The sequence below is a fragment of the Triticum urartu genome, chromosome 3, assembly GCF_003073215.2.
Source record: "Triticum urartu cultivar G1812 chromosome 3, Tu2.1, whole genome shotgun sequence".
Classification (NCBI taxonomy): domain Eukaryota; kingdom Viridiplantae; phylum Streptophyta; class Magnoliopsida; order Poales; family Poaceae; genus Triticum; species Triticum urartu.
In genome coordinates, this window is record NC_053024.1 from 8,655,284 (window position 1) to 8,673,059 (window position 17,776).

The window sequence follows — 17,776 nt, forward strand, 5'->3', positions numbered from 1 at the left end:
ACCGCCACACCTTCGCTGGGTATGCTTGATGGTGCTGGCCATGTACTGGCTGACCATAATGTATAGCACGTGCCAGGATTCCATACAAACGGTATTAAGAAGAAGCAACTGTAGCTGTCAGATTAGTTAAGCTAGCTTAATCAGTACCGTACTACAGTACTAGTTTACGCCTCTGATTAGTTATAAGGATGGGCCATTCCCAGGTATGTAGACCCCAGGCAGCAGCTTCTAATCAAATGTGATTAAGCTAGTTAATCCATGGCCGACAGGGTTTTGTCTGATGCGAGAGCTGGCGATTATGCCTTGCTACTTTTGCTGGATTCCCTTCCCTTCTCGCTTAAAAAAAGGTGGATTGGTCCTATCTAATCGAATTACAAATTGACAGTTTTTCTGCCAAAAGAACCGCAGGAGCCGGGCAGTAACAGGCAGTTAGCATCAGCAGCATTAGAAAACTGACGACATTACGACAGATTGCAAACGCATAGTGCTAATCATTAGACATGGTTGCTACTTATACACGCATGGCGCCAAAAAGAATTTTGCACTTATCATCGTTAATACTACATCTGTTCCTAAAAATAATACACAACAGCGCACACATGGGAATAATATCAAAGCAAAAAAAAACCATCGGTTGACCAACAATGCAAAACAAAAAACATACACTCTGTTTTCTATAAACGAAATTGGGCGACGTGTGAAGACCGTAGGATGTGACATGGTAGCTAGCGTCGGTGTTAAGATGGCCATGTTCTCAGAACTCATAACATAGTGTTATACTGTCTACTGAAGTTTTTGGTGTGTCTATTAAGTTTGAAATCCCCGTCGAGTGACTCTTAGTACCAACATTTGTGCAAGTGGTTGTTGTGCTTTTGATTGACTAGACCACCTAATGGGGTTTCACGTATGATAGAGTGCTAGTTGCACTCCTTTCTTAGGAACCAAAGCCGCCTAGTGCTTAGAAGGGGGGCCAATATATGCTGGACAATCCGAAAAACAAGAAATAACGCTTGTTTTGATCGAATATTTCCTAATGATCCATCTTTTGTGGTTTTCTGTGTTTGATTTTTAAATCTTGGAGCATATTGCAGAAAAAGCAAAGACAGAAGCGTAACTAAAGCTGGGGTGCTGAGGATCAAGAAGGTGTTGCCCGAAGCCTTCTTGTTCATGGTCTTTGCGGCATCATTCCTTAAGCTCCCGAAAGATCTGTGTTAGTTTAAATAACAACTTTCTGATGTGTTTGCTGACTGACTCTGCTTGCATCCAGTAGTGCTATAGAGTGTCTGCTTTTTCTACTTGGCTAGCAGGTATAGCTGTTTGGCATGTGCGCCTTTCCTTTGCTTTGTTTTATGATGATACATTGATGCTTTCTAGAACATGTCGCGGTTTCTCTAATTAATGAAAATCAACGACGAGGCTCGTTGTTTTTACCAACCAGACATGTCGGTAAGTTTCTATTCACTTCGGTAAAATATAAATCGACCAATATAGTACCAACTTTTTCCTATATGTATTATCTCCACCAAGAAAGAAAATGTGAACTCCTTTGCAGCTAGCGGATGTACAAACGGTCTCTGTCGTCATCCCTCACAGGCATGTAACCCTAGCTACTGTTGCCGGAGATGGTCGAGCGCGAGCGCGAGCGTCGGCGCGAACCTTTGGACGTCGACGCGCACGTTCTGCTTGCCAAGGTAGTACTCGGCGACCTTGTCCCACCCGCTCCGGTGGACGGAATCCGGATCCTTGATCGCGGGGTGGTCAGGCCCCAGCGTCTCCAGCAGCGTGCTCTCCTCCACGGAGATGCTGTACTCGAGGTACCGGAGCCCCATGTTGGCCGCGGGGTCGCCGAATTCCCTCTGCGCCATCGGCTCCAGCTTGCCGTAGGGCACCACCTGGATCACCACCGCCCCCGGCGGCAGGAACGCCGAGTTGGTCAGCCCGGCGCCGTGCACGCCGAGCAGCACGTCGAACGAGTTCACGGAGAGGGCCAGCTCTTTGACGCGCACGTTAAACCGCGGGTCCGCGATGGTCACCTCGAACCCGGCCTTCTCGGCCGCCTTGACGATCTCCGGCACGTTGACGAGCTTCCGGTAGTGGCCCCGGTCGAGCAGCATCAGCCGCGGCTTCTTCATCTTCTTCCCGTCCACCGGCGGGCTGCTCTTCTTATTAGTCAGGCGGATGGGAGCGGCGCGCGGCAGGGAGTAGGTCTCGCGGAGGAAGGCGGTGAAGTTGAGCATGGAGAGCGGGACGCCGCCGGGGACCAGCTCCGGCACGATGTTGAACTCCTTGTGCATGTTGAGGCCGACGGTGACGTGCCGGAAGCAGCGGATCTGATCGTCGTGGTCGAGGTCCAGGACGTCGTACTTTGTCAGCCGCCGCACGACGGCCTCGTACTTGCCGAGCCACCAGGGCTGGATGTTGCCGGCCAGGAGCTGGACCTCGCCGCCGTACCGGCGCGACGCCACGAAGAGCGGCACGAGCGCGTCGCTGAAGTCGTGGAAGTAGTTGCCCAGGTGGCCGCCGAGCGCGAGCACGATGGCCGGGACGCGGTGCGTGACCGTGCACGCGGGCGCCGGGGACAGCGCGGACGTCGAGTCGAGCTGCGTCACCGTGACGTTGGGGATGCCGGTCATGTTGAAGCGGGCGTAGGCCTGGATGCTCCACTCCCGGCGCTCTGGTCGGGACGTCGCCGGCACGAGGGTGACGGTGTGCGCCGTGCCGTTGGTCCGGACGTCACCGAAGACGTCGCAGGTGTAGGAGTAGGGGCTCGCGATGCACACCACCTTGCCGTTGTCTGCTCAAAAAAAAAAAGGCACAGTGATTTGTCAGCTTCACTGATCATTGAGCATTTTATTGATCAAGTGAAATTAATTGATATGTGCCATGCAAATGAATCAAGTCTTAAACTGCATTTCTCTTCCTTCATATAATTGATTTGCACGTGCATATTACATCTTGGCTGATGATGTTAACCGTCCGGTCTAATTTTGATTCCATGTTGTGCGCGTATCTTAAAATGAGGGCATTAGACAACTCAATACATCGACTTAGCTACACAAGAATCTTTAGGTGACCTATGCACAAATTTATATCCTTTTCATGAAGAAGCAAAAACATACTCCCTCTACCCAAAAATAAGTTGTGACACTTATTTTAGAACAAAGGGAGTGTATTCCAAAGTTTGTGCTCCGCCTCTCTACTTCGATACTCCCTCTGTATCAAAATATAAAATGATTTTTGGCTCTATGATAGTATAAAAAACGTCTTATATTTTGATACGGAGGGAGTACCAGAAATATTATATCCTTAAAATCAGTAGCCCCAAGCCTAGTAACAACGTTCCTGCAATTGCCTCTTAGGCCTTGTACAATGCTAGACGCTTAGGAAGGTGCTTAGAGAAATAAACTGGCTTTTTCGTAGCACCGCTGCCTATTTTTATAGGAGAGACGTTTAATTAAACGCATGTCCTGTACAAATAAGCACCAGTGTTTAAAGAAAGCCTGGTTTATTTTTTCAAGCACCTTGCATTGTACAAGGCCTTAGAAAGGAAAACAATTAAGCTAGCTTAGCCCAGACGTAACCCATTGTTAGCTCCGCAAGGGACGGAGCTGCCTGGACTGGGTCAGCTGACCCCAATGACTTTTACAGATCCTTCACTACATCCTACTACCTCTGTTTTTATAGATGTAAGACGTTTCGACAGTTTAATTTAAACTGCCACAACGTCTCACATTTAGGAGCATAGGATGTACTAAATTAGCACCAAGTGTTGTTTCTTTGTGAAAGTTGAACCTAGTGTAATGTAGATGACGCCATCAGATTTATTTTCTAGCTCCACCCCTACTTAATAGTCAAACCGTGAACTATTTTTTATGTCCAGAAGTCCCTAAAGTAGTAAGATTAGGTTTGGTAGTGCTAGGTCCAATACAAGGAACTTCTTCAGCACAAAAATCCATATGGTCCCTAAAGTGGTCTAGACTCGTTATTTGTCCCGTTGAAAAGTATTTTGACAATGATGTGTGAGTTCATCGCTTAAGCTAGCTCAGCCGAGGGCGTAAACCCGTTGCTAGCTCCACCCCTACTTGAAATAGTCAAACCGTGAACTTATTTTTATGTCGAGAAGTCTCTAAACTCTAAAGTGGTAAGATTTGGTTGGTATTGTTAGGTCCAATTCAAGAAACACCTTCATCACAAAAATCCATATGGTCCCTAAAGTAAAGTGGTCTGGACATGGTCATTTGTCCCGTTGAAAAGTATTTTGACAACGATGTGGGACGGCTTCATGCAAAAATAGGAACAAAAACATGAAACATGAAAAAGGGGAAATAGCTAGGAACAAAAATGCAAAAGAAGGAAAAAGATTGACATGTCAAAGTTTCATGTATTTCTTGAAACTCAACTAATTTGTAGAAAGGGGTAATTGTACTCCTACTGTTTGTTTTAAGGAAGGAACTTACGGGATGACATGGAGGCCCACCATCAAAATGGGGAGGGTGGGGTGGTTTGGAAATCAAGGGGTGTTATTGGGGATAAAGACATATACATCTGTATATTTATTCTGTAAGTCGAGCATTATTATTGTAGAAAATAGGGGCCGTACAAAAAATGTGCTACTATCTTTTTTGGACAAATAGAAAACATTCACACATGAAAAAACTATCCCCCATTTTTATTGTTTATCGTCACAAAAAAACAGATGCTGGCACAGGAATGGACTAAATTCAGACAATTTTGACACTTGAGGGGGGGGGGGGGGGGGGGGGGTTAAATAGCCTAGTTTCATGTATAAAATTGATACAAATACTCGTACTACTAGTGACCAACAGATACGTACTGTGCATCCAGCATTATTACTCGTACTACTAGTGACCAGCATTATTACTCGTACTACTAGTGACCAGCAGATACGTAATGTTACTAATGATTTTCTGGAGGAGTTGGTTTGTCCGGAACGAGCTAGTTCATGCTAAGCCTGCCCCACCTATGGAAGTCTCTCTAAGATTTCTGCAAAGCTATCTGGTGTCCTTGGTTGGTATCAAGCAGAATCCACAGGCTGACCCAGCCAAAGGCAAAACTTATATCGAATGGAAAGATACAGTGAGAAGGGGGGAAAGCGTTGGTGATCAGGACGAACGGAGTTGGACTACGCCCGAGCCGGGGTGGTGCAAATTGAATACTGATGGATCTTTTGTTGCGTCAGAACAAGCGGGTGCGGGCATGATCTTACGTGATCATCGCGGGGCTATCAACTTCTCGTCATGCAGGGTGTTGTTTTCGTGCAGAGACTCCCTTGAGGCGGAGTTGTGCGCGTGTATGGAAGGCTTGTCCCTTGCCTTGCAGTGAAGCGAGTTGCCGATCGTGGTGGAGATGGACTCTATCGAAGTGATCTCTCTCATATCAAGCTTGGATGCGGATCGCTCAGCTTACTCTTCTATTGTTAGAGAGATTAAGCACTTAATGGGTTTAAGGAAGACTTGTATTTCTCATATAGTTAGATCTCAAAATAAAGCTAGTGATTGCTTAGCAAAGTTTGCTAGAACCCAAGGCAGGACCTTGACTTGGTTAGGAGCTGGTCGAGATGAAGTAGTGGAAATAGCATCTTATGATTGTAAAGACATTGTGATTGAGTAATGCAATGCTATTTCTCCCGGAAAAAAAAAGATACATACTGTGCGTCCCAAAGCTAATCGGATCGAATCAGCACAATTATAGCAGCATTAGTGAGCAGGCAGTAGGTACACAGAGTACGTCCGAAAGCTACGCGAATCGAATCAAACCAATATGCTTGTATATATTTTCTTCTAGCAGAGCAGGAACAAAATGCGACATCTCATCACACTAATTGTGCTGCTAGTTTAGTTAGGGGGAAGGAATATTGGACATACCAAACGGCTTGGCCGCACCGTCGTCGTCTCTCTTCCCCACGCCGCGCGCGCGGCCCTCTGCTTTCGGCGGCCCTGCTTTTGGTAAAAACACAGCCCCCTTTCGCTCACTCATTCCATCCATACCATCCCATGCCATGCCATGCCACCGACAGCAAGAAGGAAGATATTTATTTTTACTTACCCGTTTGCTGCTGCTGCTCGTGAGCTGGTCTGGCCTCCGCCTTGCCCTCTCCTTCTCGACCCCCTTGCGTAAATCCTAGTCAATTTAGCCATGATTCCATCAGTCAGAGAGGCACGCCTCACTGTTCCCAAAGACGGGAACAAGTTGACTTAATTGTGTGGGTTCTTTCTTTCCACCACGCCGGCGCCGGGCCCGGGCGGACGGCGAGGTAGCGCGGCATTAATCTCCATGGAACGAATGAACTAACAGCAGTAGTGCTTGAAATTGGACGGCTGAGAATTATAGGGCAGGGGGTGGCGATGGGTGCTCACCTGCTTCGCCGGCGCCGGGGGACTTGACGGCCTGATGCTTCCTGTGCGGCGGCGTCGTGGGGACAGCTGCTGCAGATGAACAGTCAAGAACCGATAGAAGGAACCAATTGGGACAGTGAGCGATGTAGTAGCGGAGGGAGAAGAGCACGCACCGACGGGGGAGGTGACGGCGAACTGCTGGGAGACGACGAGGTAGGTGAGGAGCACGAGGAGAAAGCCGGCGACGAAGCACAGGTTGAGGTGCCTCTGCGCCCAGCTGCTCAGCAGCCCCCTCCCCCCCGCCGCCGGCGCCGCCTGCTTCGCGTCGACGCTGACCATCTCCGCCTCCGCCTCCTCCTCTGTCTACCGGCCGCGGCCGGGTTGGATCCTTCCTTCCTTCCGGCGGTGCGCCGCACGGGTTTCTTGCTCCCTTGAGTGGCCGACTGGCGTGGCTGCTGGTTCACATGGGGTGGGAGAAAGCCAGATGATAGCTGGGGACGGGACGGGACACAAGGCTACAAGCGAGACGGTGTTGCATGCAGATGCAGAAGCAGTGTGGCAGTGGAGACTTCTTTGGCTTCGATTGGGGTTCCAAAGCCTCCGCGTCCGCTCGTTTTATCGGTGGTCATTTGTACCCATCCGGCCAGCCGGGCGGCCCCTTTTGCACTTACGCCCCTAGCAGTACACTACAGTGCACATAGCACCCAACCGAGCGGCTCGATGGAGAGCAATTAACTCGAGACGTGAGCGGTGAGCCCCCCCCTCCTCACCTCGCTGGCCACGCATGTGTCCTCCCGTCCTGCCCCATGCATCCGACCCCAATCATTCATCTCACTCTCGAGTCTCAACCATCCCGACCGTGACTCCACCGACGAAACGTGTCTGTCTTTCTTTATTTCTTTTATTTTATCATTAGTATTACAAAAATGTACCACTAGTATACGAAAAAAAATATACTGGCGACCAGCGAATCGATCACAAGTGCAAAAGGAAACAGTGACAAACACGCTCTGCAGCACAGATTAGGAAGCAAGTGACACCTCACCTCACCTGGGATGGGCCTCCTGAACAGAAATGAGAATCCGAGTTGCGGTGAATTATGGGCTGCTGCCTGCTTGGATGGAGTGATCTCATTGGTTAACGCCGTACATGGTCCGTAATGGTCTACGCGAGATTTGGCCAACCGGCGAGGGGATATGCGCGAAAACATGTGTTCCTGTCTGTCAGTCAGCCTGTACTTGCTCCCATGTCTCATGATTAGCACTCCACTAATGCGTTTCCTATCCTATCAACTCTCCAACGCTAACCCAATGTGGACCCAGATACCGCCAAACCTCCGTGTTTCTTTCTTTGGAACCGCCATTCGCTCCGCTTTATAAATAAAACCACACCGTCAAACGGTACATGGTGTTGAGAAAATCATCATAAAGACTGATTGTATGTGGCTTGGTCGGGGTCTCTGGCTTTAGATGTTAGGCTTGGTGCGATGTCTGTTTGGTATTAGGATCGGACCATCGGCACTCCTTCATCAGGTAGATAGCAGCAGCGATAGTTGTTGCTAAGATAGTGCCTTCAGACTATCTGATGTACTATTTTGTAAGGTCTTTGTGAATAATTAATAAAATGGCTGCATGCATCGCTCAGATGCAGAGGCCGGGGATAATCCTCCTTTTCTAAAAAAAATCATAAAGACCGATCGAAAGAAAACCCAACATAACACGCCAAACACGCAATCAGGACTATGCTACTAGACGCCTCCAGCAAGCAGCCGAGATGAAGCACAAGAGAGGCCGGACCACCACAGGACGCAACCAAGGTTGGCAAATGAAGCTCCAAATCATCACGAATACACCGTGGCGACCCAGAGAAACCCACACTCAACGGCGATGCCGTTGTCACCGTGACACCCCGAGTGGACAAAGGTAATCTCACCTTGAGCGTCGGCAAAGGGTGGGGAGAGATGATCTCACCGTTGCCACCTCGAATCCTGCCTTTTCCGCCGCCTACACGATCTCAGGCACGTTCACGAACTTCCGGTAGTGGCCATAGTGGAGCAGCTTCAGATGCGGTTTCCTCTTCTACTGGTCCTCCGGCGGGCTTGGGGTAGGGTGTAGGCCTCGCGGAGGAAGGCGGTGAAGTCGACCATGGAGGCGGGGGGGGGGGGGGGGTGGGGGCGAGGGGGGGGGGGGGGGGGGGGGGCGTTGGGGACCAGCTCCGGCACGATGTCAAACTCCTTGTGCATGCGGAGCCCGACGGTGACAATCCGGAAGCACCGGATCTGATCGTCATGGTCGAGGTCCATGACGTCGTACTTGGACAGCCGCCACACGATGGCCTTGTACTTGCCAGGCCACCACAGTTGAATGTTGCTGGCCAGGAGCTGGACCTCGCCGCCGTACCGCCGCGACGCCACGAGCAACGGCACCAGCGCATCGCTGAGCTCGTGGAAGTAGTTGCCCGTGAGGCCGCTGAGCGTGAACACGATGGCCGGGACGCGGTGCGTCACCGTGCACGTCGGTGATGGTCACCTCGGTCGGAAGACGGAGCCCTTAATTATGCTCAGCAATCGATGATACACCATTCAAGAGACCATGTGCAAGTATTGCTACCACTTGAAACAATGGAGATTCAAAAATGTTGACCTTGAAGAGAAGGAGTTGAATGCCGATGCAAGGATGGTCGTGCATGTCGTCCATCTTAGGATGTTGAAGCCCTTGAAGGAGCAGTTGGAGATGGCCAAGAAGGAAGCGGATGGCGAGGAGGAGCCGGCAACTGAGTGAGCGTGGAGGCTCAAATAGCCGGTCTAGCAGGGCCAACAAATCCCCCTTTTTCTGCTCGGACAGTCGGACTGGGATACTTTTGTCATCGGGCATGTCAAAACTATGAACATCGACCTTTTAGTTGCAATTGGACGCTATGTATTTGAATTTGAAATTGGCAGGATATGGACGGATGTTTAGGGCATGCGGTTGGATGGCTGGCTCCTCACCCATATCTATAGATTGGTCTGAACCAATGCGCTCACGGATACCATCTTCATTTGAGCTCGGCGTTGGAGATGTCCTAAATGCATCAAACTTATGTGGTATACCATTAGGCATTCAAGCTGGTGACCATACGTATTGACATTGCGATGCTGGTACAAGTTGGACACAAGGTGGATGACTAGCCATGCAAGGCGCACAAAAGTGCAGTAAAAGAAAAGACATTTAATTTTTCTGGTCATGAAGAGAAAAAACAACAATTTTTATTTCCTTGACAATTGCGACGTGTGAGGTTGTTTTTTGTCGAAATCATACCTCGATGAAGATACCATATGAAAATTTTAACTTTTAGTGATACTTTTAACCCTTTTTTTTTTGTTATTGTCCACTCGAACTTAGTGTCTGCAGGCATCCCGTAGATACTTGTCTACCTAAATACCCCACGTCCTGGCAGATTACTGTGGTATTCGTCCCGGGCCTTGCGTCAGCTGGATCGAATCCAAGCAGTCTAAAAAGGTGTTGCCATGACGAGGAAGGAGGACCAACCAAATTCGTCTTGAGTCTTGACAAATTCTCCCTCCGTCCCAATTTAATACAAAGTTAAGTTATTTATTTTGGAATGAAGGGAGTACATTAAATGGGACGTGCACAACACATGGGCGATGTATGAATTCTATCGCGAACAATGCGACAAAAGGTTGGACATTGTTCACGAAGCCTTTTTGCTATCACTTTGCCAACAATTCTGGTTTTATAGTAATCCAACCTATACAGGTGTGAAAACCTTTTGGCAGTAGGAAAAAAAGAGCACATATAGTAACAAAATGGATCCGTAGTTGACTTGATTAATTTTCATGTGAGTGAGAATTGGCAAAAACGATGTATTAACAGCTTCCAATGCAACTTTTCGTTGAGTTTTGGCGCAGTACGAAGTTTCAAACCCTTGATTTGTTCAGTAACTCCTTACCAAACACATTGCATCTATTGAAACAAGTTAATTTTTCTATTCACTTGAGGTAAATAAATCAACCAATATACCAGCAATTCTTCTATGTATGTATGCTCCACCCAATTCAGAGGCCGCAGAATGCCCCGAATTTGTACCAACAAAAAAAAAACAAATTCTCTGTGGCCGATGCAATCTTCTACTTCTGCCGGAGATGTTCGATGGCCAACGCGAGCGTGGGCGCGAAGCGCTCCACGTCGACGCGCACGTCCTGCTTGCCGAGGTAGTACTCGGCGACCTTGTCCCAGCCGCTCCGGTGCACCGACTCCGGGTCCTTGATCACGGGGTGGTCCGGCCCCAGCATCTCCAGCAGCGTGCTCTCCTCCGACGTGATGCTGTACTCGAGGTACCGGAGCCCCATGTCCGCCACGGGGTCGCCGAAGTCCACCTTCGCCATCCGCTCAAGATTGCCGTACGGCACCACCTGGATCACCACCGCCCCTGTGGGCATGAACACTGCGTTGGTCAGCCCGGCGCCGTGCACGCCCAGCAGCACGTCGAACGAGTTCACCGACCGGGCCAGCTCCTCCACCTGCACGTCGAACCGCGGGTCCGCTATGGCCACCTCGAACCCGGCATTCTCCGCCGCCTTCACGATCTCCGGCACGTTCACGAACTTCCGGTAGTGGCCACGGTGGAGCAGCATCAGCCGCGGCTTCCTCTTCTCCTGGTCCTCCGGCGGGCTGATGCCCTTCATCAAGCTGACGGGCGCGACGCGCGGCAGGGAGTATGTCTCGCGGAGGAAGGCGGTGAAGTCGACCATGGAGAGGGGTGTGCCGCCGGGGACCAGCTCCGGCACGATGTCGAACTCCTTGTGCATGCGGAGCCCGACGGTGACGCTCGGGAAGCACCGGATCTGATCGTCATGGTCGAGGTCCACGACGTCGTACTTGGAAAGCCGCCGCACCACGGCCTCGTACTTGCCGAGCCACCACGGCTGGATGTTGCTGGCCAGGAGCTGGACCTCACCACCGTACCGCCGCGACGCGATGAACAGCGGCACCAGCGCGTCGCTGAAGTCGTGGAAGTAGTTGCCCGTGAGGCCGCCGAGCGCGAACACGATGCCCGGTATGTTGTGCGTCACCGTGCACGCCGGCGCCGGGTACTCCGCCGAGGTCGAGTCGAGCTGCGTCACCGTGACCTCCGAGATGCCGGACATGGTGCGGCGGGCGTAGGGCTGGATCTTCCACTCCCGGCTCTCCGTCTGGGTCGCCGGGACGAGGGTGACGGTGTGCGCCGTGCCGTTGGTCCGGACGTCGCCGAAGACGTCGCACGTGTCGGAGAAGGGGCCCTCCGTGGTGCACACCACTTTGCCGTTGTCTGTATAGCACACAAAAGATGAGCAAAAGATACACAAATCATGAAGCATTTCCTTCCTTGTGAAAATATAAAGAAAATTCCAATCAGCAAAAAAGAATGATTAATCGACCATTTTTGTTGAAGATGCACTGATAAATCAAATTAAATCCTGGAACTAAATCAGGAAAAATCAACTAACTTTTGTGTTGTGAAGTCCCGTAAGTGGTCAACTTTTCTTTCCACCCAAGACTTTCTCATACTTGGTTGGTGTTGTTAGGTCCGATGCTAGAACATTTCAACACAAAAGTCCCTAAATTCCCCAAAGTAGTCAACACTTGGTCCGATGCCCCATTGAAAATTCTTTGGGAAAAGCATAAATATTATTTAAAAACTCAATTCAATTGAAAAAATAGAGGAATTTTTTTTTGAAGATAGGACATAAATATGAAAATGTTATTTGTTTGGAGACTACAAGTTCTCAATGAAAATTTAGTAGGAAAAAAGTTGAAGATTTAGTAGAAAACATGGTGGAAATGTAAAGTTGGAAAACTGAAGAACGAAAGTGCAATTTTAGAAGAAGAAAAAAGACGTAATAACAAACAAAAGTTATAGAAAAGTATGAATATTTTGAAAATGAAACAGAGTGAGAAAGCAAACCTAGTATTGACGAATCCCAAGAATTACATAGCTTCCCAAACTTTGTTCTTTGTTCTTTTGCTTTTATAAATTCATCATATTTTTTTCAGTTACTTATTAATTACTAGAACATTTACATCGTATTTCCCCCCTTTTTATTATAAGGAAAACAGCTTATTCGGTTGCCATGCATGCATGCGAAACTGCTGCCACGTCATTGTCAAAACAGCTCCGAGTGGAACAAGGGACAAAATGCAGATGATTTTCACACTTGAGGGGCCCAGCTTAAAATATGGCAATTGCCTAGTTTCATACTCCGTCCCAAAATTTTTGTCTTAGATCTGTCTAGATACGGATGTATCTAATACTAAAGCGTGACTTGATACATCCGTATTTAGACAAATTTAAGATAAGAATTTTGATACGAAGGAAATAGTAAAAAAGAATGATTAAATAACATGAATGATGGTCCAAACATGCTAGTGGCCATACACGTACGTAGACATACGTCCGGAAGCTAATCGAATCGAATCAAGACATTTATATACAGTATTTCCGAGCAGGAACAAATGCGTCATCACATCACAGCACATTGATTTTGCTTGTTTAATTAGGGGAATGAATATTGGGACGTACCGAGCGGTTCGGCAGCGGTGTCGTCTCTTTTGGGGGGCTCTTGCTCCGTCGCCACCGTGTCTTCCGGCTTCTTCCATTCCGGCTCCGCATCTGGCAAAACAACGGCTCGCTTTCGTTCATTGTTCCATCCATCAATTCATTTGAAAATGCAGGTAGAGATCAACCGTTCTACTTCTACTAGGAGAAGATACGAGAATACTATGCCACTGGTGAAGTCTGAAGCAGCTTGTAATCGGAGTATATGTATGCATTTACCCGGCTGTTGCTGCTGCTGCTGCTCCTCCTCATTTGGAGTTTCATCACCGGAAGAAGCGTCCACAGGTTTCGTCTCCGCCTTCTCCTCTACTCGAGCCTCCGGCGTCCCTGGATTAGGAGATTACCATGGCGCGATCAGATCAGTAACAAAGCGGACGCATGAGCAGATCGATCGACGTTCCCAACATGCTGACTTGGAACGAATTCTTAACCGAGTAGTAAATTAATTTTGATTGGGAACTACTAGGACGTAGCGTGAATCGAATCCTCACCTGTTTCGCCGGCGCCGGGAGCGCTGATCGCCTGCTTCCGGTGCGGCGTCATCGTGGGCACAGCTGCAGATGTACATGGAGAATTAAGCAATGGAACAGTCGAGCGACGTGCTAGCTAGGCGCGAGGGAAGATTTGTTGGTCGGTCAACCACGTGCGTACTGTACGTACCTTCCGGTGAGGTGATGACGAACTGCTGGGTGACGACGATGTAGGCCAGGAGCACGAGCAGGAAGCCGGCGACGAAGCCGAGGTTGAGGTACCTCTGCGCCCAGCTCCTCACCAGCCCCTTCCCATGCTTCCCCTCGCCGGCGCCCATCTCCCTTTCCTCTGTCCCTCCTGGCCGGCACCTCGGCGTGTACACAACAGGCAATCCTCTCGTGCGACCGGCGACCTGTTCCGTCACCGCGCACGAGGCCGGCGACGCGGTCGAGCTTTCTTCTTCTTCTCTTCCTCCGCCCCTTGTTTCTTCGTCGACGGTAGACAACTTTACATGAAGATAGAAGAGAGACGGGGACAGAAATGCGGGAGGCGTAGTTGCGGTGTAGGACTTGGCTTGAGGCTGCTGCTGGCTTTCTCCTCCCTTCCCTTTTGTACCCATCTGACCAGGTGGCACCTTTCGCAGTTGCACCCTTGGGAGAGCAACCAATTTGCACCGGCGGTTGACCGGCGACGAGGCCGGATAGTTGCTCGTGCCTGGGCGAGGTCGGCCTATGATTGGGGGTTGGTTGGGCCCGTGATCTGTCCATCATCACTTGTACTTAGGCACGTCGCTGGTTTATTTTACGGGAGCGTCTAGGAAGCAGTCGGGTGCTCCCTAGCGTTTCCTGGCAGCCATCCAGAAAAGGTAATTTTCTGTCCCTTCTGTTCAGGATAGGAAAGTACCTGGCCCCCGCTCCTGATTCCCGCAGCCACACATCGAGCGGGCAAATCACCTGGTCCTCCCTTTCGTCCGATCCCTCCCCCACCCCTGTGCATCTTCTTTTCTCCTTTCTCCTCACCTAACCCCCAGCCCCATCTTCTTCTCTCCCAAGCAAAGAAGGACAGCACGCCCTTCCCCTCACCACTTCCAGATCTAAGAAAACCATCACAGCCATCCAATGGCGGCTCCATTGATGTTTCTTCTCTAGGCGCCTTGTTCCTGATTGCCTTGCAAAAAGGCAAAAAAACAAGGCAAAAAGGTTAGATTTAGCTCATCTTCCAGATCCCCTTCCTCTTTCCCCACGATTTGTACAAGGCTTCAGTTGTGCAAAACATTGTGTAAAAAAGATGTGATGTTAAGTATGTTTAGTCTGCTGTTTGGGCAAGTTTCAGCCCCCTGATTTGGGCAAATTTAGTCTGATGTTAAGCATCATATTTCTTCCCAGTTTTCAAAATCTATTTGCAAATCTGTTGCATATGAACACATTTATAAATCTGTAGGTGCTGATAGTAAATGCTGACAAGAATATTAGGAAAATATAATGCCTTAAGCAAGAAAAACAACTGAGCAAAAAACAGTACTTATAAGAGGATGAGAAACAAACAGATCATGATCTATTTCTGATGTGTTCCGGTTCTATTAATTGCTTATAACCGTGCAAAAATAAACATTCTGTTTGAGCAAAAACAGTGCTATAATGAGGCAACTAAGTATATGTCTGCACAAAACTTTGAAAACTTATGCCATGGCAAAACATGAACACTTTTGAAACTTATAAGACAATGAATACTAACATCACTATGGCTTATTGGAGCAACTTACATTATAGGATTAAGCAAAAAAGCATAATGATGTCAAGGCAACTCTTGAAGAAACTAGAAAAAGATTCCTCTTGGACATTTGTTTCCATTATTCCTTGATTTCGATAGTGAAAACACACTAGAAGAAAATAAATGTAACTAAACTTGCAACTAAAAAACAAGAGACAGTTGCGTAGTACAATTTACCTTTGTTGTATCATATCCTTCACCATGATCCAAAAAAAGTTGGAAAGTTGCCAGGATACAGTGGCAAAATTATTAGTATTTCATCCTGCAAAAGAAGGAAAAAGCCAACAAGAAAATCCATATACCAACAACTATCTCAGCTGCGAAACATTACTTCAAAACATACTAAGCATATCCAAAAACACACAAACTTGCTGCTGTAAAAGATGAAACCTAAAAATGTCAACTTAAGTTCTTTCTAACACACAAACATAAGTACTGAAAGCAGAAATAGTCTGAATATAAAAGAGCAATCATGCCCATAATTCTAACTTAAGTTTTTCCTAACACTAAACATGCTCTAATCTCTCTGAATTGGGAGTGAATTCCATTCTGAAGACACTTCAAAGTAGCACTTCTATGGCAGTATGCTTGCTTCCCCAAAATCAAATGTTGCCTGCGTTTAAAGAAAAATAAAATAAGAAAAATATATTATGAAACACAAAAAACAAAAAGCCTATGTTATGTTTATATGTACAAACATGGTTCATTAATACAAAAAAAACCATGCATATCCTGAAAATAATATATTGCCTGGCATATATAGTTTGACTTGCCTGATTATATGGTTTGGGTTGCCTGATAGTGAACTTTGAATTGCCTGGTTATGTTCAATTGCTATCTTGTGAATCTGGTGTGCTTGCGTTGCTGTGTTCTTTGCTTGCCTGAGTTTAGTGTGATACTAGCTTGCCTCAACAACGTAAAAATTGCTTTAATTTTTCTGGTTGAAAAAATGCACAGGTTGAACATGATTGAGCTATTTTTGTGTGCTTTGGTGGGTGAGCTATTGGCTTGCCTGTATTTACTGTGCTATTTGCTTGCATTCCTCTGCTGACTTGCTTTACTTTTTCCCATATTCTCAATAAATAAACAGGTTGACAATGATTGACCTGAATGAAGAACCAGCTGAAAATAATGATGATCCATTATACTGTACACAACATGCTGCTGGAAATGCAGAATTTGTGGCGGAATCACCTAATCCCCCTATCATCCAAAGAGTCGATGGTGCTGCTACAGAAGCAATGGAGATAGATGGGCAGTCAAGTCATGGGGGCTGTGCTCCGGGCAGTACACAAGTACCTGCAGCTATAGCAGCTGGGAGTGATGCTCATACCCTTGATCGCTCAGGTGCTGCAGGTGATACCGGTGGCACTGTTGGTAATGGTTTGGGTGCTGAAAATGATGATGAGGCTTGGTCACAGCCCAAGGAGCCTTACGTGGGTATGAGGTTCGATACTTTGGAAGATGCCCAGGTGCATTACAATGCATATTCCTTGCAAATGGGGTTTTCAATCAAAATGAATAGTTCAAGGAAGGATCTCAAAACCGGGGAGTTGATAAAACAACAGTTTGTTTGCAACAAGTTTCGGAAGCCTGATGTTGATGACGGAGGGGCAGAAAAGATTCCCGTGCTAGATGACATTGTTGAGCAAGCAAAAGATGATAATGAAGATGAGGCTATTGTCTTTCTTGATGATGATAGTAAAGGCAAAAGGAGGAGCAAGAAATGAAAAAGAGATAAAATTGTGCAAACTGATTGTAAAGCTAAGATGATTGTGAAGGTAATAGATGGCAGATGGGAAGTGATCTACTTTGTTAGCGAGCACAACCATCCGTTGGTTGACAAGCCATGTTTGACTAAGTATTTTCGATCACACCAAGGGATCCCGCCAGAAGAAAGGGCCTTCCTTACTCATCTTCATAACTGCAATTTAACTACAGGTATTGAACCACACCCACCTTCCCCCTATCTTCTAACTTTAAGATCCTGGACATGCCTACTGGTTGTGTGTTTCTTAGCCTATCAACAAGTACCTGTTTTTGCTTGAAACATGTCACTGATTTGCTTCAAACAAATGCCTTAGTTGCTTGATAGTGCCACTAAATTGCTTACAACAGTACAAAAAAGACATAAAATGTCTGATTTGTTTCTGGATGCTGGACTTGCCTAATGTTTACCTGTTTGTTGCTCAATGCAAAGTTCCTGCTTGCCTAGTTTTTTTATAAAACAAATTTGGTGTTGAATCTGAACTTTCCTATGGTTAGTCTCTTTGTAGCTAAAATGTACAATAGTACTTGTTTCTGGATGGGGTCAACTTGCCTATGATTGAAATTTGTATTGCTCACTAAATGCATAGTTACCCCCCTGGTTTGTTTTGTGTATTTTGCTCATGTGTTGCCTGGGGCATATGGGTTGTAGTTCTTGTATAGCTTCATGAATTGCCCAAGCTTTGCATTTGAGTTGCTTTGCTGAAAACAGAAAAGAAACTATTTTTGGCACTGTTTTTGTGTAGAAAAAGTATTGACCACCATTGTGACTTCATGTCAACAGGTCGTATGATGCACATCATGTCAGATTTCTA

General features: G+C 47.5%; 2 protein-coding genes across 6 annotated transcripts; both read right to left on the reverse strand.

Moving 5' to 3' along the window:
* Positions 1-1,421: 1,421 nt before the first annotated feature.
* On the reverse strand, positions 1,422-6,960 carry LOC125542345 (beta-1,2-xylosyltransferase XYXT1-like). Of its 5 annotated transcripts, none has more exons than XM_048705343.1 (5): positions 6,530-6,960; positions 6,378-6,443; positions 6,067-6,141; positions 5,886-5,957; positions 1,422-2,794 (listed from the first exon to the last, which is right to left on the reverse strand). In XM_048705343.1, exons 1-5 carry the CDS (start codon positions 6,693-6,695, stop codon positions 1,608-1,610), a joined length of 1,566 nt encoding a protein of 521 aa, XP_048561300.1. In that variant the 5' UTR covers positions 6,696-6,960; the 3' UTR covers positions 1,422-1,607. The 5 variants fall into 5 exon arrangements, with proteins under 5 accessions (XP_048561300.1, XP_048561299.1, XP_048561298.1 ...); XM_048705342.1 differs by having other exon boundaries at positions 5,886-5,960; XM_048705341.1 differs by having other exon boundaries at positions 6,378-6,446.
* A 3,362-nt stretch (positions 6,961-10,322) lies between these two features.
* LOC125542346 (beta-1,2-xylosyltransferase XYXT1-like) lies at positions 10,323-14,011 on the reverse strand. The gene is made up of 5 exons (XM_048705345.1): positions 13,614-14,011; positions 13,445-13,507; positions 13,173-13,280; positions 12,918-13,007; positions 10,323-11,666 (listed from the first exon to the last, which is right to left on the reverse strand). The coding sequence occupies exons 1-5, from the start codon at positions 13,759-13,761 to the stop codon at positions 10,486-10,488; spliced, it is 1,590 nt and encodes a 529-aa protein (XP_048561302.1). The 5' UTR covers positions 13,762-14,011; the 3' UTR covers positions 10,323-10,485.
* Between the last annotated feature and the right edge of the window lie 3,765 nt (positions 14,012-17,776).

What these genes read in the sequence shown, in the direction of transcription:
- LOC125542345 (XM_048705340.1), bottom strand. Translation starts at nt 6,695, where the DNA reads ATGGTCAGCGTCGACGCGAAGCAGGCGGCGCCGGCGGCGGGGGGGAGG. An exon ending in CGAGCAGCAGCAGCAAACGG is followed by an intron (nt 5,961 to 6,066) that starts GTAAGTAAAAAT and finishes TTTTACCAAAAG; the next exon opens with CAGGGCCGCCGAAAGCAGAG. An exon ending in CGGTGCGGCCAAGCCGTTTG is followed by an intron (nt 2,795 to 5,885) that starts GTATGTCCAATA and finishes TTTTTTGAGCAG; the next exon opens with ACAACGGCAAGGTGGTGTGC.
- LOC125542346 (XM_048705345.1), bottom strand. Translation starts at nt 13,761, where the DNA reads ATGGGCGCCGGCGAGGGGAAGCATGGGAAGGGGCTGGTGAGGAGCTGG. An exon ending in TCCCGGCGCCGGCGAAACAG is followed by an intron (nt 13,281 to 13,444) that starts GTGAGGATTCGA and finishes CTCCTAATCCAG; the next exon opens with GGACGCCGGAGGCTCGAGTA. An exon ending in CACCGCTGCCGAACCGCTCG is followed by an intron (nt 11,667 to 12,917) that starts GTACGTCCCAAT and finishes TGTGCTATACAG; the next exon opens with ACAACGGCAAAGTGGTGTGC.